The 25,000-nt window shown below is 43.6% G+C and overlaps 2 protein-coding genes across 2 annotated transcripts in view; one reads left to right on the top strand and one right to left on the bottom strand.

The window, feature by feature from the left end:
- Window positions 1–25,000, bottom strand: part of LOC132988636 (heart- and neural crest derivatives-expressed protein 1-like) — a 449,400-nt gene that overhangs the window by 285,750 nt on the left and 138,650 nt on the right. The gene's annotated exons all lie outside the window — the stretch shown is intronic.
- The window catches only part of LOC132988612 (polypeptide N-acetylgalactosaminyltransferase 10-like), a 97,545-nt gene that overhangs the window by 50,767 nt on the left and 21,778 nt on the right, over window positions 1–25,000 (top strand). Inside the window, exons 5-6 of the mRNA XM_061056139.1 lie at window positions 20,801–20,986; window positions 21,851–22,034. Of these exons, the coding sequence (XP_060912122.1) occupies window positions 20,801–20,986; window positions 21,851–22,034 (370 nt within the window). The remainder of the gene's footprint in view (window positions 1–20,800; window positions 20,987–21,850; window positions 22,035–25,000) is intronic.

Below are 25,000 nucleotides of genomic sequence, written 5' to 3'. Positions count from 1 at the left end.
GGTGACGCATCATTTCCTGCTCACTTTTCCATTTCCTAAGATATTCAATTATGCAAATGATGCAAAAAAAAGAAATGAAGAAAGAGGGAAAAGGTGTTTTTATTGGATATTCTTCAGAAGTTTTGACTTGTTGCATGTTTTTGTCATTTTCTTCTCCACATACAACACTTACCAGCTTAACAAGAGCGAGAGTTGTCAGGCGGGGCCCACTGAGGGAGGTTTTCTACTGTCATTGCAAACTTTTCACATTTTTGAGTAGGGCTGGGAATCTTTAGGTGTCTCTCGGTTCGATTCTTGGGTTGTGATTCTATTCAGAATCTATTTTTGATTCAAAACAATTCTGGGTTCATGGATTCAGAGTCTCGACTCCAGTCGTCTGTGAGAGTGGCAGAATGTCTCGCTGCTCCATTTAGCATTCTACTGAGTTAAAGAGCTAGCATTAGCACTTAGCAGGGAGTGACTGATTAGCCCAAAAAAAAACTATTTTTGGAAGTTATGAATCGATTTAAAATCTCAGAAGATAAGAATCCCTGAATTTCATCCCCCACACATTTCTCCCAACATTTCTTGTCTCTCTTCCTATCCTTCAGAGACAACACCCCTCCCACCCCCCCAAAAAAAGTTTATCAATGCATCATTGTAATGGTACATGATCATCATCTAAGATCAGTACAAGGGGACGATCTACACCCGCTCTCTACTCTACAGACTCAGAGGCTCTGCAGGTGTGGGAATTTAAAGAAAGAGAGACGAGCCCTGTTGTATCTCACCTTACAAACATAAGGAATATGAAACCATGGAAGCAGGAAGCGGGGTGGGACATGCCGCTGTGGTGTGTTTGCATGTTCACCAACTTTTTGTTGCTCAGAATCAGAAATACTTTATTAATGCCAGGGGGAAATTCGGTGTTACCATTGCTCTTCAACCAATACAGCAGTAGGAATTAAAATAAAATAGAGATAATAAAATAAGCAATAAGTACCAAGTAGGGCTACAATAATATATGTTCAAGATAAAGCAATATTTACATTCTGAATGTACAAGATGAGCTGTGTTAAACAGTATTTGCGTTGCAGCAGGAGCACACAGAAGACAAGAAACACAAGGACAACATCACCATAAAACATAAACCAAAACAAATTAAAAAAATCAGACAACACAGCAAAATATGACACCAAATAAAAACAGCAGAATGGAAATTCAAGTTATTAAAGTGCAAAGTGGAGGTGTGCACAGTTTCACAGTTAAGTTTCACAGTTTCAGTCAGTTGCTGTTGTTGTTGTTGACGACAATCGTCATTGGCTGCTGAGCAAAAAGTTGTTTTCAGACGTGTTGACTCAGTGAAACACCAAAATACCAACGACCTGTGATGTGTCTGAGCCTCGTCTCACCTGTGAACTCTGAGCTCTGAAACCAAAATACCACACAGACGTTGTGTTTGTTGTGATGTTTGTTGTGATGTTTGTTGTGATGTTTGTTGTGATGTTTGTTGTGGTGTGAAGGTACGCGCTCGCCTTTCATCACATCGTCTCCGTGAAGCGTCTCCCTGAGTGATTACCGCGTTACCTTAATTAATGAACGTTTCCTCGCGTATAGCTCACAGCCAACACGAGGAAGATAAACCATTGATGAGATGCTTTCAGACTGCGGTTATATTTTCTGAGGTGCTAATTAGTACGGCGTCTCTGTGTTGTGTAATTATAGCCTCGCTGCAGAGGAACAGCCTGCTCCCTCCCTCCCTTTAAAAAAATAAAAATAAAATCATAATTAATACAACGTTTCATATGTGACTCAAAGGACACCTGATGCTTTATATCTGTGTGAGTTTCTGCTCTATTTGTGCAGGAGACGTTCCTCTCTGGGTTTACAGAGAGTCTCTAGTGTGTTGTGGACTCTTTTACTTTCTCATAATAACAGCAGCCGTGCGCTCAGCGACGATAAATATGTGTTTTCAGGTGAGCACAATGTCGAAGAAACGCAGAGAACAGAGGAGCGGAGCGTGGAGTCAGCGCGGGGGGATGCTTGTGCGTCGAGGATCATCAGACTCGAGGCGGGGGTCAGATAGCTTTCATCAGGAGTCTCTGTACATGTTTATTCCCCGCTGTGTCCCCCTCCTCTCTTTTCTTTTCACTTCAGAAACTTCAGCACACCGCTGCTTACTCCAACGTTAGAGAGAAAAAGTTCTGAAGAACACGTTGGAATGTAAAAGAGACGATGAGAAATACAAATTAGTTGATATTTCCACTTCAGTTTCTGCACCTTCAAAACAAAAGCACCACACTTCAGTTTATGCACCTTCAAAACAAAAGCACCACACTTCAGTTTCTGCACCTTCAAAACAAAAGCACCACATTTCAGTTTCTGCACCTTCAAAACAAAAGCACCACATTTCAGTTTCTGCACCTTCAAAACAAGAGCACCACATTTCAGTTTCTGCACCTTCAAAGCAAGAGCACCACATTTCAGTTTCTGCACCTTCAAAACAAAAGCACCACATTTCAGTTTCTGCACCTTCAAAACAAAAGCACCACATTTCAGTTTCTGCACCTTCAAAACAAGAGCACCACACTTCAGTTTCTGCACCTTCAAAACAAAAGCATGACACTTCAGTTTCAATTCCAAATTATGGATGGATGACTCAACAGCTGAAGACAAACGTTGGGATGAGAGAGTCGGGGTTGACATGCAGCAAAGGGCAGAGAGCGGATTTGAACCCATGGCTGCTGCAACGAAGACTATAGCCTCAATTCAGTGAGTGCATGACATAACCGCTAGACTTTCCGGTGCCTGTAAAGTTGATTTCTTTGCCTCTCTGAAAGTTCGACATGTGTGTAAAACAACAAGTTGAAACAAAGTGAAAAGAAAGTTGTGTTGTGGTTGGTTCAGCACGGACACATATGGTCGGGCACCGATTGGACGACACCTTCAGACTTGTTTATTTTGAAAAGCACAATATCTGTTCTCGCCAAAAACGATGTGACCTGTTAAGAGGAACGTGGCGGCAACACACACTTTGCACAATCTGTCGCGTTGCAGGAGAACATTTGACTTTTTTTTAAATTTCTTTTCCACCCACGTTTGAAAATAAACACAGCAACAGTTACAAATGAATTCATCAGATTTGAATATAAACATCACCTCGTCTGCTCTCGCTCTCACTTTCACCCACGCTCACCTCGGCTCATTCAAACAGAACTCACAGACACTGAAACCTTCTGTTTCTCTCTTCATTAATATCTCTCTACTTTCCTCCTCTCCTCTCCTCTCCCCTCCCCTCCTCTCCTCTCCTCTCCTCTCCCCTCCTCTCCTCTCCTCTCCTCTCCTCTCTTCTCCTGTCCTCTCCTCTCCTCTCCTCCCCTCCTCTCCTCTCCTCTCCTCTCCTCCTGTCCTCTCCTGTCCTCTCCTGTCCTCTCCTCTCCTCCTGTCCTCTCCTCTCCTCCCCTCCCCTCCTCTCCTCTCCTCTCTCTCTCTTTTCTTCTTGTCTGATCTCTTCTATGTCTCATGTTTCCTTCTGTCTTCTTCTTCATGTCTTTTATCTTGTCTTGTCACTGTTTCATCTCCTGACTTCTTCTTTGTCCTTCTCTGTCTTCACTTTTGAGTGTCTCTCTGTGTGTGTGTGTGTGTGTGTGTGTGAGAGCATCAAGGTGACACTTCTTTTTACAGTTTCAGTGCAAAGGCTGTAATGTTTATCTTCTCTTCAGCTACAGTTTGAAGGTTTTCACAAAATAACAAGGCAAGCTTTACGAGGGGATGAGGGGAGTAACGATAAATAAAATAGAATCCAGGGAAAAGAAGGAGGAGCTAAGTATGAGCAAAGTTTAAAAGATTGATTTACAAACTAAAGAAACATGGACAACACAGAAGAATAAAATAAAAGTCCAAAACTAACAAGCAAAATAGAAGAATCAAAAACACCCTCCTTCCACACGAGCAGCACAATAAACTTAAAACACACACATGCAGCCGAGTGGCCCGCTGGCGACAGGCTTCCCCCCCTCTCCTGCCTCTTTCATCCAGCCTCTGATTGCTAAAATGGGGTACACACTCTACCTGTACAAGATAATCAGGGATGCCCCAGGGAGATCTGGAAAACGTTGTGAGGGAGAGGGAAGTTTGGGTCGACCCGGTCCAGGATAAGCGGAAGAAAATGGATGGATCGAGAGAGAGAGTGGGGAATAACATGCAGAAAAAGGAGCCACAGGTCAGATTTGAACCCGGGCCGCCTGCCCGCCCAGAGGTCTACAGCCCCAGTCTCTGTCTACCTTTGTGAACATTCTCTTTTTTTCTGATCATTTTCGGCCCTCTGTCTAACATCCGCTCACGTTGACGATCAAACTGTGGACTAATTTAATCAAAAAATAGTTGAACTATAAAATCACGACCCATCCTGTCCTCAAAACAGTCTGAGACATTGACCAACTAAAATCTGATATTGTGCAATTGAACTCCAGTGAAATCTTTTTCAAACATATTCTAATGGAAAATATCTGATTCTTGCTTATGAATTTCTGCTTACACAATGGAAAGTTATGACACGTCTGGCTTGTACGACACCCTATTTGCATAACTGTCATCTGATTTGAATGACCAGCAACCGTCACCTTGTAAGGTGTCATGAAACTAGTCTCTAGGCAGATCACATCACCTGTCCACCTGAGTCTACCAATGAGAGTGCCACAGGTCGACATGAGTCAACCAATGAGAGTGCCCTGCTTTGTGAAATTTTGTATGAATGTCTTGATGTAACCGCTCCCGAGCGGGACTCTGCTATGCATTTGTGCTGATTGTCACTCCTGCATGAGTTTCCCCCTTTTGCAAAAGAAACCCTTTATACTCGAGCAATAAAATACACAAAGACAAATCTTTAACTTGAGATCTTTATTTAATTACAGAAAAATCCACGACAATATCAACATCTGGCGTCCCTCAGGGTTAGGCACGCCTCACCATTTAAAAACCGCTGACATGTACTTTTACTTTTTAAACACTACAAATACAGTGTAGCCATGTTGTCTTTTCTGCATACGCCTCTGAATGCAGACATGAAGATTTCATGTGGATGAATATTTTACGTTGATTCAGAAATGCAGCTTGTTCACTTGCCTGCTTAACCCAATTTCTGTACAAACAGAGACAGCGTTGCCCAAATAGTTTTCTTTTGCTTGTTCTCCTCTCATTTCCCCCCCCTTTTGTTAAATCCCCCCCCCCCCCTCTTCTGTCCCGTGTGGACCGCCATATGTACCGCTTGATGGTGAGAGATTCACCTGCTGCAGGGATGAGATCAGCAGAGCTCTTAAATCTGGCTGTGACAGATCCGTCAGCTGGCTGTCATGTAACTGACCCGACTTCTGCTCTCTCTGCTAATCTCTGCTGCTATTGACTTTACTCAGTGGAAGATTGTTGGCAACGGTAAATGTCACCGTCAGTCCCTCAATCAAAGAGCGAGGGGGTTGGACCTGTTTTTATTTTCAATTCCCTCTGACATTCAGCTTTCATAAGAAGCCGAGATCCATCATATGAGAGGCAGAGGGACCAACGTTTCCTCCCACAGTCGCCTCAACCGGGAATCGATTGGCTGCAGCCAACGCGTGCTGGGTTTGAGTGGAGCCACAGCGGGTTTCTGCTTCTGGGCCAAAATGAACCCTTCCCTGAAAGAATCAGATGAGGCGTTCTAGCGTGCATGTAGGCGCCCACCTGAAAGAGAAAAATGTGTTTAATATTTACTAAAGCAAATTACATTAAAGGCTTTACATGCGATTTTTCACACTTAAATGTAGAAATCAAGTATCTCCTCTGAAAATAACTCTGTGAGTCATGACTGTCTACAATGGGTGTAACACCCGAGTCCCACTGTCTGTGATGTTTTCAGAGTTTTCAGAGTCCTATCTTCACTTTGTTTACATCGCCGGGACGGCCGGCTGACTCCTCCCCTCGAGTATAAAAGTTGTTTAATTGAGGGACTAGAGAAAAGAAGAATAACATACTGTACTCACTGCTTAACTGTGTTTCTAGATCACGCTCATTTCAGGTAAATTTACATGCAGTGTGAAGATACGAGCAGAATAAAGATCGCTAGCATTAGCATGCTAACACAACAATGCAGTGCGAGTTGTTTTGGTTTCATGCTGGTGCTCAAGGGCGACATCTGCTGGATCAAAAAATCACATATAAAGAGTTTAACAGTGACAATGGTGTCTACAGCGCCGGTTGGGGGCCGACGGTTTGCGGTCGTCGCCCTAGTTTTTACAGTGTGTCCAGCTCCGTCGCTACTCGTCGTCCCACGTCTGCTTTTTTTTTGGGTCGGCATCAGCGCGGTTGGCTAGAGGAATCACTCTGATTGGCTGTTCAGTTAAGCGAATCAGTGCACGAGAAGAAAAAGCGGAAGTGACAAAAGCGAGTGAACATCTTCAACTTTTTGAGCATGTGGTGAGTGAAAATGTTCTTCTAGTATCATAACCACATGCTTCTCTGTCCTCTTCCTCTTCCTTTTTCCTCTTTTTGGAATGACGATTACAGACTACGCCCCCTGCTGGCATGGACAGTTATTTCCTCTCACGCATGAGCAGAACGTACGTGGTGGTTGACCGTCGGCTGTAGTCTTTGCGGTGTGTTCAAGTGCAACTTTTTGGCCAAGACAGGAGAAGTGAGGCGACGCCACCAGTTCTTTGCCGTCTGCTTGGTGTGTCAGAGCCTTTAAACGAACACACTGTAAAACTGTCTCCGTTTGTCTGTTTCTCGTAATCCACCAGCTGTAAATTGTGACAAAGCATCTGTGGAAACAACATGTTTGTGTTTACCTGTCTGTGTCTTTGACTCAAAAACATTAACAATGATTAGAAGTTCATTTCTAAAACTCTAAAAAAAGTTTGTTTTGAAAGGATTTAGTCTCCCTGACAGACACAGCTTCATATCTCCTCTCTGTTATTGTGCTCAGACGTCTTCATCGCAGACTTTCATTAAAGCAGCACGAGCCCCCGGTGTATCCATCACTGTTAACTGCGGTGTTTGACGGAGACAATCCGTCTCAGCAGGGACCGCCGAGCGGCGCCGTGGTCTCACCTCCTGCTGTGGAAAAAACCTGCCACCGTCTGCAGATTGATCGTCCAATTACTCACTCACTGTCCAGCGTCTGACGGGGTCAATTAGACGAGAGTCTGAAAAAAACGACACAATTAGAAGCATTTAAAAGCCGAGCGTTAGACCATACTCTGAATCCTCTCTTTAAGATGTTCGGGGTTAAGGTGATGGATTTTTTTTTCTCCAGCATGACTATGTTTTTGTATTCTTGGTTTCCCATTGTAGCACGTTCTGAGTGATAACATGTTTATGCAGAGACGATGAAAGTGTGGTTCAATGTGTAGGCAGGTGATTAACAGAGAGGAGAAACAGAGCAGTGAGAGAAAGACATGGAGCAATTAAGTTGAAAAAAAACCCAACATCGACAGAGGGAGGGAGGGATCTGATCTGAGCTGGAATAGAAACGACAGGTTTGATAGAAAAGTTGTTAAAGGCGAGTGCAGATGAATTCTTTCTCCACACAAAATATTTGGCTTCATCAGCACAATTTACATAATTTCAAACAAACAACGAGCAGCCGCACGTACAAAATGATTGGGAACTGTGTAGCGTCCAATATGCTATAGCAGTGCTTCCCAAAGTGTGGGCCGTGGCCCCCTGGTGGGCCATGTGGGTACTGCAGGTGGGCCGTGAAAAGCCCTCCACCAATTTTAAAAATAAAATAAATATCACAATAATGTTGATTTACCATGAGTCAAGCCTTTAAGTGATTAGTAAGGCGTGTCATGACTATTCATGGACATAATGTTTAGTAAACTTCTGTGTCTATCTTACCATAATATCATGTTGTAATGTCCAATAATTTACCCTAACTGAAAGTTAGAGCTGTAGTCATAAAAATTGTTTTTAGAATGGGTCCCGGAGTAATTTTGTATTTCAAAGTGGGCCGTGGCAGTCTTAAGTTTGGGAAAGGGTGTGCTATAGTGTTCTAACAAAGCAGCCATTTCAAAGTTATGCAAAGACAGAGACAGATTTAAGTTTATAGTCACAGTAGACGATGGCAAGGCAAGTTTATTTGTGTCGCACATTTCAACAACAAGTTAATTCAAAGTGCTTCACACAAGACATCAAAAACATCATGACAGAGGAAAGAAACGAAACATTAAAATAGAACATTTAAAAAATCACTGAAATTATTTAATCTGAAAATATGTTGAAATAAAAATAATTCAAATGAAATTGAACTCGATGAACTCCTGTGTCCACATGAAGAAGTCTGGAGGAAGTGAAACTACTATTTCTCCTTTTTTTGTTTTTGATTGTCAGTCGGAGCAATCTTCTGAATCCATGTCACCGGTCGGTCATTCAGAATGACTCATGAGTAGACAATAGGGCCGATGTTTCAGAACTTAAGACAGAAACAGGCTGAGCGGGTTTGAGGGGTGTGGCTAAAGAAACAAAGAGCGACAAGGGAGTAAACTGAGAGAGAGAAGGACAGAGGGAGCAGGACGAGAGGTGTTCAGTTTAATAATAATTACATGAGGAAAAGATGGAGAGACAGATTCACCAGCAGAGTCAGGACCACCAGTAATACCTGCTAACCTGCCCGGCTACAGCCGTGATGAGCTTCAGCTGTGTGAGGAGGCGTGAGGAGGAGGAGGGTGGTGATGGTGAGGTCAGCTCACTCTTCATTAGGCTGTAATTGAATTTCCTCAGCTTGTGCACGGAGGATGTACAGCCGCGGCTCTGCTCTGCAGGGGAGAGTGGTGGTGCTCGCTCAGACTTCACAACCTCCCCGATACTTTCAAGGTTAGCTCAGCTAATGGGGCTGCTCTCTCTCTCTCGCTCTCTCCACGGATCTCTCTGCTCGCCATCTGTCAATCTGCATGTCTGAGCATGTAGGTCTGCAGGTGCACGCTCCACAACCTGATGCTGCTGGAATACAAGTGACCCCGATCAGTACAGCACGAGAACACGTCTTAACCAGATAACTGCTGACAACATAAAAGATGTGCAGGATCACAGCTGAGCACAAAGAGTGGAATCATCTTTCAGTAATAATTCCTGAAAGAGTTTATAGTTTGATATCAAGAACAAATAGAGCACATCCCCCTAGGAAAGCAAATTAAAGGTCACATGTTATACAGCATACACTTCCCCATGTTCCTCTAACATGTGTCTCTAGTCCGTCTACAAACCCCCCAATGATGAGAAAAGTCCATCCTCTCCGTCTTCTACCTGCTCCACTTTTCAGAAAATGTGTGCTCAAACAGGCCGTTTGGAGATTTTCCCTTCATGACATCACAAAGGGCAGTAGCCCCTCCCCCAGGTGGGTGACACTCCCACAGCTAGGTGTTTGTTCTGCCCTCTGAGTCTGCCTTCTCACCGTAAACAATAGGACATGGAGCGAGAAAGCACCGAGTACACCCGAGCCCTTCCAGAGAGGGGGCGTGGTCAGACACAGCTCATTTACATATTTAAAGGTACAGACACAGAAACAGCCTGTTCTGAGCAGGGCTGAAATAGAGGGGTTTATAGACATGATCAAATACAGGATCAGAGTGGATTTAGAACAAGAAACTTCACACACATGTTGAAGAGGAGCTCTGAGACTTATTTAAACTGAAGAAGAAGAGGAGGAGATGTGACCTTTAATATTAAATGTTGTTAAATAAAGAGGATTAATAACGAGTGATATTTGTGGCCAGGTCATCAAACTCTGCATGGAGTAGTATCTTTATTTAATCAGTGTGATGTATTACTTTTTAAAACCCTGTTTTATTTGAATCTTTCCAGAACTTTGAACACTTGAAGCGCTTTTACTATCAGCATAAAAAAATGCTTCATTGAAGTGCTCCTGAGCGTTCAGCCGGTGCTTTTCTGTCTGGGGAAAAAAAGGGACAGGTGGACACGAGGCCTCAGAGCAGCCCAGTGTTTGAGTCCAGCCTTGGCCCCCCTTGAACTTCTCTTTCAATTCATATGCGGTCTTTTTTTTGTAAAAGCACAAAATGGCCAAAAAGACGACCAAACGAATAATAAAACGTGTCACCTTGGGCTCAAGGATGGTTCATTCAAAGACTTTTGAATTTGTTGTAAAAAGAAAAAAACGTCTACAGGACGAATCGGCTCTTCAGTGCACGATGTCCTTCAAAAAGCTCAAGCCGACATTCTCTACCTTTGCACGTACCTCAGACTCAGATATAAAAGAGCCTTCCAGATGTTGAATTGTAAACTCTCCTACAGTGTGTACGTTTACGACTCACCGGCTGCTCCACTCAGCAGTCAGTGGGTCAGGGCGTTCTGATTCTCTGCTCGAGGCGGCCTCCTCTCTCTGTGACTCTGCACCTCGTCATGTTCAAACTTCTCTCTGCTAATTGAGTTTCCTCTAATAAAGCTGTGTGTTTCGGGGGGTCGGGGGGGGAGGAGGCAGCGCGAAGGCAGCCGAGCACGTTATCATGTTGCAGCGAGTGTTTATTTTCTCCATCCTTTTTTTAATTGGAGTGTACTTTGGAGATGAGAGCATGTTCTCCGGGGAGGCTGACTTCATTAGCACCTGTAAGTGTCCAGGCGTGTTAGCAGAGAGGTGGGGGAGATGGAGAGAGAGAGAAAGGCATTCTGGGAGAGTTGTCTTTCATAAACGCTTGTTACGGGATATTCAGATGTGATATCATCATTATTAGATTCCCCTCCTCCTCCTCCTCCTCCTCCTCCCAGACAAGACTTAAATTCAGTTTGCCTCATTAAACCTGGGACGACTCTTAAGTCGTTTTCTGTTTCAACACGACTTCACAGACGTGCCTTTTGTTTAGTCTCGTTGCCGTGATGTTTATTATTATCACTATTATTATTTTCTGTTTCATTGAGGTTTAAATTGAGAATCACAGCCGCTCCCCGAGGACCGTCATTAGCATCCGTAACCGTGGGTGTAACTGGGTCGCAATCTGAGTCGCAAAACAATCATAACTGCACGGTCACCATCAGGCACCAAAGAGAAATGAAATGAGAAATGATAATGGAAATGGCCAATAAGAGCCGCCGGGGTGGTGCGCGAGCTAAAGACTTGTTATTATGTTTTAATGCCCCCCACCAGAGATAGGATAGGATAATACTTTATTGATCCCCAGAGGGGAAATTGGGGCATTGCAGCAGCAAGACAGAGAAAGAAGTAAGACAAAATTCACAGGATCGATAAGATAAATACAGATCGAAACAACAATATGATGTATATACAAGAGAATATAAATAATTGAGCAATGCAGGACAATGTCAAATTATGTGTAGTGGATGGAAAGTTAAAGTGACCAGGGATGATATAAAGTGATCAAAAAGTTTAAAGCAGTATGATTTGACGATCTAAAGAATAACAGTGCAGTTATACAAAATTAAATATAACACAGTATAATATAATATAGTGCAATAAGATACAGTATTCTGTTGTATACAGTGTATTGTATAGAATAGAGTTGAATATAAGATAATAATATAATATTAATAATAATAATGTAATATACAGCATATATCAATCGTAAATCGAGAGCAGGGAGGCCATCTTTGTCTGAAAGAAGACGCACTAAAGGATGGAGAAATAGTCAATGGCTGGTGTTTTTTCATCACTCTCGCATGTCTTGGGTCACATTGGCTGTGCAGACTGTCCACTGATCTGCAGGAATATGACTGCTGCTGGGATGAATTATGGGGAGTGAGAATTAGATTTATGGATCCAAAGCAGCGTTATAAATCAACTCTGTGGCCTGATATTGTTAGTGCGCTCTTCCTTTCTGCTTTTATTCTCAACCTCTGCATCCATCTTTTCTGCTTATATCTTTTCAGTTATGGATATTTATTTATTTTGAGGAAGGTAAGAGGCAGAAGCAGAATAGTTTTAATGTGTAGACTGCAGCACTGAGTGGATCTAATAGACACACAGGTGTGTCCGTCTTTATGTGTATTTTTTTGCATCTCACGACCACCCTCTTGGTGGCCTGCGACCCCCCTTCAGGGTCCCGACCCCCACATTGGAAACCACTGGCCGAGTCTATCCTATCATTAATTATGTCTTATTATTAATAATAACAGTCGTATTATAACCTCTTTCAAATCTGTTTGCCACATCACATCTGATTGACAACATCTGTCAAAACAAACAAAAAAAAGCATCATGGGACTAAAAGGTTGTTTAGATCTTTTGCTCTCTTCCCTCGCCGACCGTGTCATATCTGAAGTCAGGGTAGTGACAGTGTCTGTGTGGAAACTTGAACTCGCAGGTCTGAGCCGGCAGGCTGCTACTCAGACTCTGACGATGACTCTGTGAAGGACTAACGATCCCCACGGGGATGTTTCTACAGCGGCAGACGGCAGCAGCACGAGAGCCGCCTGACACGATGAGCTTCAGAGATTTAGAGTGAACACAACAACAGTGCGGCCGTGTTAACAGTGACTAACTGTGGCTTTCTATATCTGTCACTGTGACTCCTCTGTCTTCATGAAGTCCGTCCGGCTCTGATTTCCTCTCCTCTGTCGCTGATTGTGCTTCGTCTTTTCTTCTTCTTTGGCAGAAAAAATCGTAGAAACATTTGACATCAGACATCAGACTGAGTTTGAGAACAATTCTGACATGAAGGTCGCATATCATCCTCCTGTTCAACCAGTTTAAATAAGACCACTAAAACCATTTTATGGTGGTAAACCACTGGAGAACAGAAAAAAACAAAATTTTATAAACTGAAGTCAAACTAACAAACTGAAACTGAAAAAGTCACAACAAAATAAAAAATACACAAAATGATGAAGAATCCCAAACTCTAATGATGTCATTGGTCAAAACATGGCGGCCTGTGGGCTGGATGAATGTATCCCAAAAGATCAGCCAATAAAGGGGGTGTGACCATGACACCTGTCAATCACTTACACCTAAGAAGTAAAGGGTTAATGGACTTGAGCTTGTATAGTAGGTCACACCTACACATTCACACACTGATGGTAGAGGCCGCTGAGTAAAGAGTCCATCAGTATTAACTCATCCATTCATACACATTCACACGCTGATGGTAGAGGCCGCTGAGTAAAGATTCCACCAGTATTAACTCATCCATTCATACACATTCACACACTGATGGTAGAGGCCGCTGAGTAAAGATTCCACCAGTATTAACTCATCCATTCATACACACACTGATGGTAGAGGCCGCTGAGTAAAGAGTCCATCAGTATTAACTCATCCATTGATACACATTCACACACTGATGGTAGAGGCCGCTGAGTAAAGAGTCCATCAGTATTAACTCATCCATTCACACACTGATGGTAGAGGCCGCTGAGTAAAGAGTCCATCAGTATTAACTCATCCATTCATACACATTCACACACTGATGGTAGAGGCCGCTGAGTAAAGAGTCCATCAGTATTAACTCATCCATTCACACACTGATGGTAGAGGCCGCTGAGTAAAGAGTCCATCAGTATTAACTCATCCATTCACACACTGATGGTAGAGGCCGCTGAGTAAAGAGTCCGTCAGTATTAACTCATCCATTCATACACATTCACACACTGATGGTAGAGGCCGCTGAGTAAAGAGTCCGTCAGTATTAACTCATCCATTCATACACATTCACACACTGATGGTAGAGGCCGCTGAGTAAAGAGTCCATCAGTATTAACTCATCCATTCACACACTGATGGTAGAGGCCGCTGAGTAAAGAGTCCATCAGTATTAACTCATCCATTCATACACATTCACACACTGATGGTAGAGGCTGCTGAGTAAAGAGTCCATCAGTATTAACTCATCCATTCATACACATTCACACACTGATGGTAGAGGCTGCTGAGTAAAGAGTCCATCAGTCTTAACTCATCCATTCACACACATTCACACACCGCCGATGAAGCATGGGGTTAAGTGTCTCGCCCAAGGACACGTCAGACATGTAGCTGCAGGAGCTGGGATTCGAACCCCCGACCTTCAGGTTGAGAGACGACCGACTCTACCAGCTGAGCCACAGCCGAAGTGGACGAGAGGATGCTGCAGTGTAGAGCTGTAAAAAAGAAGCACATTTACAGACAACGTGTTTTTTTTGTAACTATTAGGTTCAGTTGCGGTTCCAGGTTACTTGAAGAATACCTTTCTTCAAACCTGCCTGGTGCTTATCATGGCTGACTTAAAAAAGACTCTTCTGCAGCTTAATAATCCACTAATTAAGAAACCGCTTTGGTCAGAGACTCCAACATGACGAGTTGACCTCTGACATTCCTCCACTCTGATTCTGCATTATGAAAACATACTTATTCCCCTCTACAATTCACTTATCAGACTCTTTTATCCAAAGCGACGTACATCAGAGAGTAAGAACAACACAAGCAAGGATCTAGAAAAAAGGGAACAATGTCAGTAAGAGCAAACGATCAGCTTTGAGTCTGATTGGACACACAGGTGCTGACAGGAAGTGATCAGAGGCAAAGCACAACATTGAGGGCAGTTCTTGAGAGCTCTAATCAGTATAGAAACCATCTTATAAGTCGTCGTTATCAAACAAAAACCATCGTCATTACCATCATCATCATCAATAATATGGAGACCATCATCATTGCGATCATCAGGAACATTTTGATATGAACCTGAGACGAGCAGCCAGACTGATTAGATCCTCTGTTACTGGAGACAGAGAAGACCCCTGATGACCTCTGAGACTGCTGTTATACTGACATGTAATGGTGGAGATGATGAGGAAAACTTGTGACAATCCTGATGTAATAGTCTTACATATATATAATAGTGATGATTACACTTCAATATATATTCTGCTAAAGTTATCTCAGCCCTGACAGAGATTTCAGTTCTGTGGTTATAGCGTGCGTGTCTCGGCATCAAAACGCTGCTTTCATCACTAAACACTTTGATGGCAATGTGCACATCTGTATTACATCTCTTATCACTGCCTCACAAGCTTTTTAAGCTGTGTGTATTTTATGGAGGAAGAGGGGTGAGGGGGGGTGGGTGCCTCTCCTCCCTCCAGACTGGCTTATATCATCACAGACTCCTTCTCAACATTTTCATTTTTTAATGATAGCCGCAATAAAAAAAAAGAGCTTCAAATGTTTCCCAGCGCTGGCAGCCGTCAAAGCAGGCAGGATGTGTGATGGAGTTCACAGGAGCAGCTGAATATTCTGCAGGAATAAATTAGCATCTTGGCTCTTTGGTGTGGCGCCAGGACTTCTGGGAAGTAATCCAGCACCTTGGAAAGACAAAGATTTGGATGCCATTTTGGATCCAATGTAATTTGAGGTTAATTGAATTGAAAATCCCCCCCACCCTTATAAACCCACCCATATGAATGAATGAATATGAAGCAGGGAATGATTAACTGTTTGTCCGACACAACATGGATCACCCGGGGGTGGTCACAGTTTTTTAATCCTAAACGAGAAAACTGATCCTAACAAGTCAATACTCAAAAAGATGATAGACTGCAGCTGCCTTTCAGGACACACCACGGTCACTCCCAGAGTCTGAGATGAGAAAAAATAAAAATAAATAAAAAGAGTTCAACATACCCAGAAAATCAGCTTCAGCCCCCAAGTCACCATATGGAGACATTTCTCCTTCCTGAGGCTGATTAAATTAAATATGATTCCTTTGGCCCCTTTTTTCTGAAAAAGACAAAGTTCCCTCAAAGCGGTTAACACAGCTACTAGAAATTAAAGTAGCAGTATGTAACTCTGACACCTAGTGTTCAAAATGGGTACTGCAGTCTAAATTCTAAACATCATATAGAGCTGTCTCCCCCCCCCTCCCTCCTCTCTAGAGTCCATGCTCACTCAGGTCACCATGTGGTGGACTCTGAAGCTTCAGTGTTTATCCAGCTCTGCATGGGTCTGTAAACCTTTCTGTGTTCTAACCTCTCTCCATTTTTCAAAAGCATCTCCAATATTGATCCTAGTTTGAGCACGTTTCTGCTCGTGGAGCTTATTAGAAACATGCAGAGGCTTTTTAGGTCGGGTACAATCACTTCTATCTGAACCACTTCTCTTGCCCGCTTCCATCGCTGCAACACCTGTTGACCTGATAACTGCTCTCATATCTGGCAAACCGAGGGGCGTCCAAAACAGCTGTGTCGGGGGTGCCTTAAAACCGCCTACCTTCTCTGGTCCAAACAAATCCAGAGCATTCAGGAGCAGAATCTAACGTGTTCTTGTCATTAGAGTGTTAAACTCTGTTGCTTCGTCTACCACTTTCTCCCAGACCTTCTCTGAAATAAAAACATTTTTAGTTTTCCGGGTATCTAATTCCTTGTTAACAAGCCTGAAGGAATATTTGCAGTGATGTTTATATGTTGAACTATCCTTGAGAAATACATCGATTAAAAGAGACTTATTAAACTCAGAAAAAAATTCAGTTTTTCAACAGTTTGGAGTAACAGCTTGTTTTTCTAAAACTCTTTCATAATGATAAATGTTGAGTTCAGGTTTGGTAGACCACTCTGCACTCCGTCTTGCTCGTCGTTTGTTTTCAGGGTTTGTGATTGAATTCTAATTAACGCCTCAGATTAAGGATGCAATGCCTTCCAGCAGCACAAACAGATGGAGGGCAGCGCATGTTGGGCTGTTTTGCTAAATGGGGGTCCGCGGATATGACCCCGGCATCGATGCTGTCCGAGCCCCCGTCATGTCCCGGACTTCACAGTCTAATAGTGACTAATGTGTTTGCAGACATCGGCCTGCTCTCGTTAGCGTGATTTATTGCCTCCACAATTTTTTCGGTAAACCAGAGGAGCCCTATTCCAATTTATTCGGGTCAAATTAACCGTTCTTAATTAGACGCTGTAACCTTTCCTGCCCTCCCCACCCCCCTCTCTGGCGCTGAATGTGGCGTACATGCAATGCAAATGTTCGCTGTTTAATCCGGCTGGCTGTCATTAGGGAGGTTATGTAAGAATCATCTCATGCCGGGTAAAAGCTTAGCAAGAATCAATCTCCTAATGGTTAATAGCTAATGGGCTGATTAATGGCTGCACTACAAGGGTGACGGCTCGCCCTTTCCTGGAAATGTGGCGCCAACCCTATGGAGCCCCTCCACCTTCCGCTTTAAGGTCAATGCCGTGTAGCACATAATCAGTCTCTGGGGGAAAAACCCAGATTAGTTAATTATAGGTGAGTTATTCTTGTCTTCAGATTCGACGTCCGTGATGGGAGATGATGATGGGAGAATAAGTGACGTCATCATGGTGGGAATGTGCCAGACGTAGGCCGATGGACAAAGTTCAGCCGGCTGTCATTAGCGGGTCGATGTTGAGAGGAACAACAGAGATAGAACAGAAGGTATCACTGTAAGAACTGTAGTGAATTAAATCATCAAATCTATATGGTCACACATTAAAGGCTTTATATGTGATTTTTTGATCCAGCAGGTGTCGCCCTTGAGCTCCAGCATGAAACCAAAACAACTAGCGCTGCATTGTTGTGTTAGCATGCTAATGCTAGCGATCTTTATTCTGCTCGTATCTTCACACTGCATGTAAATTTACCTGAAATGAGCGTGATCTAGAAACACAGTTAAGCAGTGAGTACAGTATGTTATTCTTCTTTTCTCTAGTCCCTCAATTAAACAACTTTTATACACGAGGGGAGGAGTCAGCCGGCCGTCCGGGCGATGTAAACAAAGTGAAGATAGGACTCTGAAAACTCTGAAAACATCACAGACAGTGGGACTCGGGTGTTACACCCATTGTAGACAGTCATGACTCACAGAGTTATTTTCAGAGGATAAACTTGATTTCTACATTTAAGTGTGAAACATCACAGATAAAGACTTTAAGGAAACTTGATGTTAAACTACATGTTTGTATGTATTAACCATGTCACATAAGAAGTCACTCTCAACAACACGCTAAGTGTGTTAGCCGCAGACACAAAAAGCACTACAGATGTCCCAGGCTTCCCAAATCTTTGACAGGGAAAAGTGTTTAGTATTGAGGTCTGCTTGTTGGTATCTTAGCAAAATTTCAGCCATTGCCACTTCAACAGGTGACATCTGTCTTACTGCCGTCCTACTGAACCATTTTATTCGCTAAAGCGTTAAGACATTTGGAAGGTTTTCCGTCCTCCATATTACGTCCACATGATTTGAGATCTGTAAATTACTTCCACATTTCTGGACATCGTCGTCTACTCCTCTTATGACACTTAGCTTACTCGTGAGCCAACTACCGCTAATCTTATTTTTGTGAAAAGGTAAAAGGTCAATGTAAGAGTCTCACAAGATTGAAGACGCCATCGACTGGTTTGAGTTACATTTTTACTGATCCAGGGCTCAGCCGACTGATGAACTCGGATCCTCTGTTTTTCCGTTTTTTGGGCTTTTTGTGCCTTTATTTTCGAGACAGGACAGTGGATAGAGTCAGAAATCAGGGCGCGAGAGAGCGGGGAACGACATGCGGGAAAGGACCAAGTGGTTGGATTGAAACCCGGCCATCTGCTTGGAGCACTACAGCTTCCATACATGGGGTGTGCGCACTAACCACTACGCTACCGGCCCCCCCATGAACTCTGATCTGTAATGCCATAATTGGTCCATAATCTGGATCGGTTTATCTTTCCACCCCTTGTGACTTATAAGCAGTCGACACTGACTAACACTTTGGTAAGTGATCCATCACTTGTCTTTACAGCAGTGATTAAAGGGTTACATTTAACACATCTGTTAGGGACTGATTTGAGCCAGACCATTTCAGGCAGGCTGCGTCCCAAAGGAAAGCTCTCTGGATTAGGCAGCGGACGTCTGTGTGACAGTTTGACGGACAGATTTCCTCACTCTGCTCTTGTGTAATGTGTTTCGCTCGACTTTAATAACGTCTGGTCTTTCACCAAACACCCCGGTCTGGGCTGGCTGGTTGGTTGCGAGGGGAAGTGATGGTGGGTTTTGGATGCTGCCTGACTTGAGGGGATGTGCTGTCATTTACTGGGACTCATTAAAAAGTAAACCAAATGAGAGAAACCAGATTAAAGGATGGAGGGAGACAGCGAGTGATGGAGCACAGAGACAGATCCGAGGACCCCGCTGGCTTCGGGTTTTGTTGAATTTGGCTGGTCCTGCTGTCTTCAATGTCTCAGCCCTCCGTTGGGATCAAGAGTTCTCCCCGAAGAGGCGGCCGCTGCCAAACAGCATCAAAACAGAGGCACGAGCTGAATGAAGAGACGGAAGAAAGAAGGGACCAAAAAGAGGGAAAAATAAAGACATCCCGTCTGCCATTGGAGCATTGTTTCCTGTTTTAAAACTTAAAGGTCTGCTTCTGTAGAGATCCTTACTCTAATGTTGTCAGACAATTACAGAATCAATCAGAGCCAGTCTTTAGTTCAAACAAAGTACTCTGAGTAGACGTGCTTTGATTGGTCCAAAGGGATTACAGTGTAGTCATTACTGCCTGTTTTGTATCTGCCACTGAGACAAACTACTGGAGTGATTCCAAAAACTCTTATTGGACCGATCGTTACTTAAAGGGAACAGAGAGGTGAAAGTATGACATCATAAAAAAACGCTGCTGAGTCATGTCTTTTCTGGTGGAGATGAGCATTGAAGCATCACGTTTCGGGTGCCACCTTTTTTTTTTCTGTGCATGTGCTGTGTGTTCTCAAGGTGAGCAACGTTATATGTGGGACCATTCTGGTCTGAGCCATCTGGTGTTTTAAGTCTGCAATCAGAATGTTTAGGATTCAACCAAACTGATAAACAGGGAGATGTTCCGTGCATGAGGAAGGCGAGTGATGGTGTCTGAAGCCGCAGACTTTTACTTCAGGAACCAGAGGACGTGGGCGGGCGCTGTTGAGCTCTGTCGGCCAATGAGAGGGAGTTTACCTTTAAGTTTAATGAGCACCATAGTCAGAGATCAGAGTGCATGATCAGTCTCATGGCGTTTCTCAGCGCGTGTGATGGAAACACGGTGACAGAAGACGGACGGGGAATGAAACATGGCCTCCAATCTGCCTCCACTTTTTTTTTTTTTATTGACCTGTCAGAAGTGAGCTGAGAGATTTACAGGCTCCATTTAGGGCAGGATTGATTTGTGTCAGAGGCAGCTCTCAGGGCAGACTGAAGACAAATGTATACGTTTAGCCTTCTCTTTGATTGATGCATGCCTTCTTTCTATTCCCGCTTTGCCTCTCCTTTCTGTATCTTCACGTCTTCTCACCTCCCAGATACTCCCAAGTACATTCGAGGCTTGTTAGGTTTCACAATCATACCTCACAAACTACCTCAACTTCCTGTCAAGAGTTTCACACAAACTTTTTAAATATCTCTTGAATTCTGTGATTTTTTCTCCTTGAAAATAACATCCGAACAGATTGTTGGAAAACACAACATCTGTAATCCTCTCACAGGGCGTCATGAGTTTTTCTCTGTAATGTGAAAGCTTTGCTGCAAAAAATATTCAAAAGTGGAGCTGATGAAGTTTCTCCTCCACTCCTCACTGTTGTGTTGTCGCTCTTCAGGGAGACATTCTGACTTATACATCTGCAGCAAACTTGTAAAAAAAAAAGAAAGAAAAAACGTCTGTGAGTGCAGAAAAGTATGTTTTGGCAGAGAGTGTGTAACGATGTATAGGCCTGAAGGGGAACATTTCAGTGCAGAGCATGTGGCACTGGCAGATGTCGGGTTGGACGGCGATGGTTAATGGTTTTCGCTGCCTTTTGATCTTTTCTGTGAAAGAGGATGTCAGGGAGGTTTGTAAGCAGGTATCTTGTGCACTAGTCGTTCTGATCACTGCTGTCTCTGTCCCATCTCTGCAGAGCACCTGAAGGGGGCGCTGGAGGAGTACATGATGCGTTTGCCGAAGGTTCGCATCCTGAGGACTAAGAAGAGGGAGGGGCTTATCAGGACTCGCCTGCTGGGAGCCGGAGCCGCCAAAGGAGAAGTCATCACCTTCCTGGACTCTCACTGTGAGGCCAACGTCAACTGGCTGCCTCCACTGCTGGGTGAGAAACACACACACACACACACACACACACACACACACACACACACACACAGATCATCAGTGTTTAAAGGAGTCAACGACGCTGGTTTATCTGTTTAGCTGTGAAGAATTTAATAACACCCATAACACCCATCAGCTCTTTTTTATGCACACACTCCTGAAATGTACAAGAAAACTTCAGGAAGGTTCCAAAGTTGTCTTCCCTCACAGCATGATATCAGCGCTAATATTAGCATATCCAGTGACAATCGTTATCGGCTCATTTTATCACAGATATGCACCGATTTCACAAGATTTATTCACCACTCAAATATAATTTCATTGGAGTTTCATTGTGTCACACTAGCAGTTCTCTTTCACCAGCAGAGGGCGCTTTATGGATTACAAAAAGCATCATCTCTCTCCAGAGTGTCGAGCGGTGATGCACATACGTGCTCAGTTACTTTCCAGTCGAGTAACCATCTTGCCTTAGTTATAAATCTTTTCCACTAGTGTTTTATAACTGCGTTTGAGGAATCAACATATTCAATGTGTTTATCTTAATCTTTCTATCTCAACAGATCGAACATACATCTAAGAAAGATATCGGCCCGATTTATCGGTATCTGATTTTTGTTTGATATCGGCCAAAAAATAAAAATCACATTTAACTCGGTTCCTTCCTTTTATAGCTCTTCACTAATCTGTGATTTTTCTCTTTTGGTTAAATATTGTTGACCAGCTCTTTAAAAGGAACAAAATGCTTTCATTGATCTGCTCGCTGCTTTTATTTTTTAAATATGTGAAGAGGAGTCTGGAGCAGAACAAGGTCTAAAACCAAGAATCTCCTCCACATTCTCGACTTCTTCTCTGTGTCTCTCAGACCGGATCGCCGACAACAGGAAGACCATCGTCTGTCCGATGATCGACGTGATCGACCACGATAACTTCGGCTACGAGACCCAAGCCGGGGACGCCATGAGAGGAGCGTTTGACTGGGAGATGTACTACAAACGGATCCCTATCCCCGCAGAGCTGCAGAAAGACGACCCCAGTGAACCTTTCGAGTGAGTGCAGTTATTTTTGGCACGTTTGACATTTTGCTGGATGATTTTCTTTTCCCCTGAGTGTCTCATTGTGCCATGAGGGCGTACATCTGTGAGACAAGTGGGCTCACTGTGAGTCCAAACCCTTCAGCATGGTGCGCTGACTTCCTGCTCTTCTCAGCGGGCTTCACAAGGAGCTTGTTAGCTCTGAATATTCAAGCACAGGAGTGAAGTGCTCGAGGCTTTTTAACTCATATTTACATCTCTCTGCAGGTTCAACATGCACTCTTTTATACACAAAGTAACCTTAAGTCCTCTGAGAACTTTTCACTTCTTCTTCTTTTTAGGCACTTCTAGCCGTATGATTTCTGCTGCACTGGAACTGATATGGACACAGTGCAGCCCCCACATCGGCTTAATGATGTCTTCGTGGTTGGAAATGACAAATTCAGTAAAATTAGTGTGAATGAAAAACATGACACATGTAGGGGCGCCAGTAGAGTAGTGGTTAGTGCAGGCGCCCATGTTTTGAGGCCAATCCTGGGGTACCCGGGTTTGAATCCAACCTGTGGCTCCTTTCCTGCATGCTATTCCCCTCTGTGGTCTCTGGTCTCTCTCTCTCTGGTCTCTGGTCTCTGGTCCCTCTCTCTCTCTCTCTCTAATTTCCGACTCTATAAAATAAATAAATCTTGCCACATGTGACAGGGGCTCAGGGGGGCGGAGTCAGTCACCCTGTAATTTTGTATACTGTTAATGCGCAGCCAAAACAAACATGGAAAATAATATGGCAATATGCTTCCTCAATTGTTGCTTAGCTCTGGACCTTGTAGACGGCGTCAGGTCGAACGGTCCGACAAACACCGCCTTCAGCTTCCCTGAGCCGCCAGTCCGTTCCCTTTTTATTCAGTTCTGATATATATATATATATATATTTATTTTTTTAATTTGGTAAAGAGAGAGTGGAGAGGGTTTAGCTGTCTCCTCCGTCCTGACCAGGTGCGCCCAATTTCCAATCAGCAGCCGCTGAGTTCAGCAGTCGGAGGAGTTCACCAGAAGCCTTCAGCACTGGGAGTTGTAGTTTCCTTCCCAAAAACATGAACACATAGGCAATACAGTTTAAAAAAAAAAAAAAAAAACATTACAAAAACTAAAAACAATTAAAAACACACTTAGACTCTCAGGAAAAAACATGCAGAGAAATCATGACTCACACTCAACAGTAAAGTCAGATGAGTCTTTAACTTTAAAAAGTTAAAGTTAATGCTTTAAAAACATCAACAGAACAAGCCTGCCTGATGTCCAGAGGTAAACTGTTCCAAAGTGTCGGTGCACGGAAAGAAAAAGAAAGTAAGATCTGCTCGTGAACAGGAGGTGCAGCAGCTAACAAAAGAAAGAAAACCTAAAGATCTCTCCGGATAAAACCCTGATTGGAAAAACCCGGAATATGAGTTCTCAAGGATACTGTAATGTCCGAGATGTGATAAGATTACAAAGACTAACTTCAGACATGTGAAACTGTCTTTTACAACCTGACATGAGACATGCAGCTGATTTTACTCCAGAGAAAACAGGTCTGACGCTTTGGACAACATCGTCCTTCCAGCACTGCAGGCAGGTAACCTTTAAGTAATGGAGGCCAGAATAAATAAACTAAACCCAGAGAAACACTTTGCGGGGCCAAATGACTCCGCATGTGATGCCAGACACTCCATTTGTAAAGCCTGAGGGATTAGCCAGGCAGCATTTTTCTATGTGTGAGTGCCAGCGATGTTTGGGTGTCCTGGGGAAATACAGTACGTATCCTCGGGCTGGGCGGGCGGGCGGGCGGGCGGGCGGCTGTGGTGCAGAGAGATAAGAGGCTAAAGAAGAAGAAATGAGCTGCAGAACAATCACAATCAATCCTCATTTCGAGAATTAGCCCGCTCTTCTTGCCCAATGAAATGACCTTCATCAGTGCAAATCCAATTTGAGTCGCAAAGATTTTCATTTTCATTCTGATTGACATTGCTGCAGCGGAGAATGAGGCACCGTGGGACGGCAAAATCCATCATGGAGGTGTGTGTGTGTGTGTGTGTGTGTGTGTGTGTGTGTGTGTGTGTGTGTGTGTGTGTGTGTGTGTGTGTGTGTGTGTGTGTGTGTGTGTGTGTGTGTGTGTGTGTGTGTGTGTGTGTGTGTGTGTGTGTGTGTGTGTGTGTGTGTGTGTGTGTGTGGGAGTATGATTTTATCCCTCTGCCTCTGCCTCTGTCACTGTCTCTTTTTGTCAATACAGTCACCTCTCCCTCTCCTCCGTCTGTCTCCCTCCTCCCTCCTTCAGGCCTCGGCCTCGATGAGCTCAGGCTCTGTCTCTTCTCAAGGTCAACAGACTGAACTGGAGAATATCAACTTGAGCGTTTCTAATTAAATCTACATTGTGAGCTGGAATATTCATGGACCGTTGGGTTTCAATCCTCTCTTTTTCTCCAGTGGAGCCGACACCTGAAAGAGAACAGGGACTGAGGAGGGGGGACAGCGATTCTTTCCAGCTGAACACTCAGAGCAGGCGAACAGTGAAAGTGATTCAGATGAGCTCAATCAGGATTTTAATCAGAAACTGTTAATGAAGGAATCTGTGAAAACCAGAAAGCCAGCAAGGTGCAATCCTCCAAATGACCAGCAGGGGGAAATTAGTCCAATTGTATGAAAACAGACGGGACAAGGAGTCCACTTGTCAGGTGGATTATGATGCTTACAACAAATATGTGGATTTAACATTCAAACTAGCAGTCTTTTAAAGCAAAGAACATCGTTCCGCTGCATGTTATGATCTTCAACATTTGATGTTTTTAAAGAAAGTAATCAGAGTGTAAACGCAGGAGAAATTTAATTTGTGCTTTGAGCCAGTGAGCAGCTCCACTGCGCTGACTGAACGTAGCTCGACCGTTCTAAAAACTAATAAAAAACACAAACGCCGGGCTGTGAGGGTTTGAGATTCTGATGTTTCCTCATGG

The sequence above is a fragment of the Labrus mixtus genome, chromosome 14 (genome assembly GCF_963584025.1).
Source record: "Labrus mixtus chromosome 14, fLabMix1.1, whole genome shotgun sequence".
Classification (NCBI taxonomy): Eukaryota; Metazoa; Chordata; class Actinopteri; order Labriformes; family Labridae; genus Labrus; species Labrus mixtus.
This window is presented reverse-complemented; position numbering and strand designations above follow the sequence as displayed.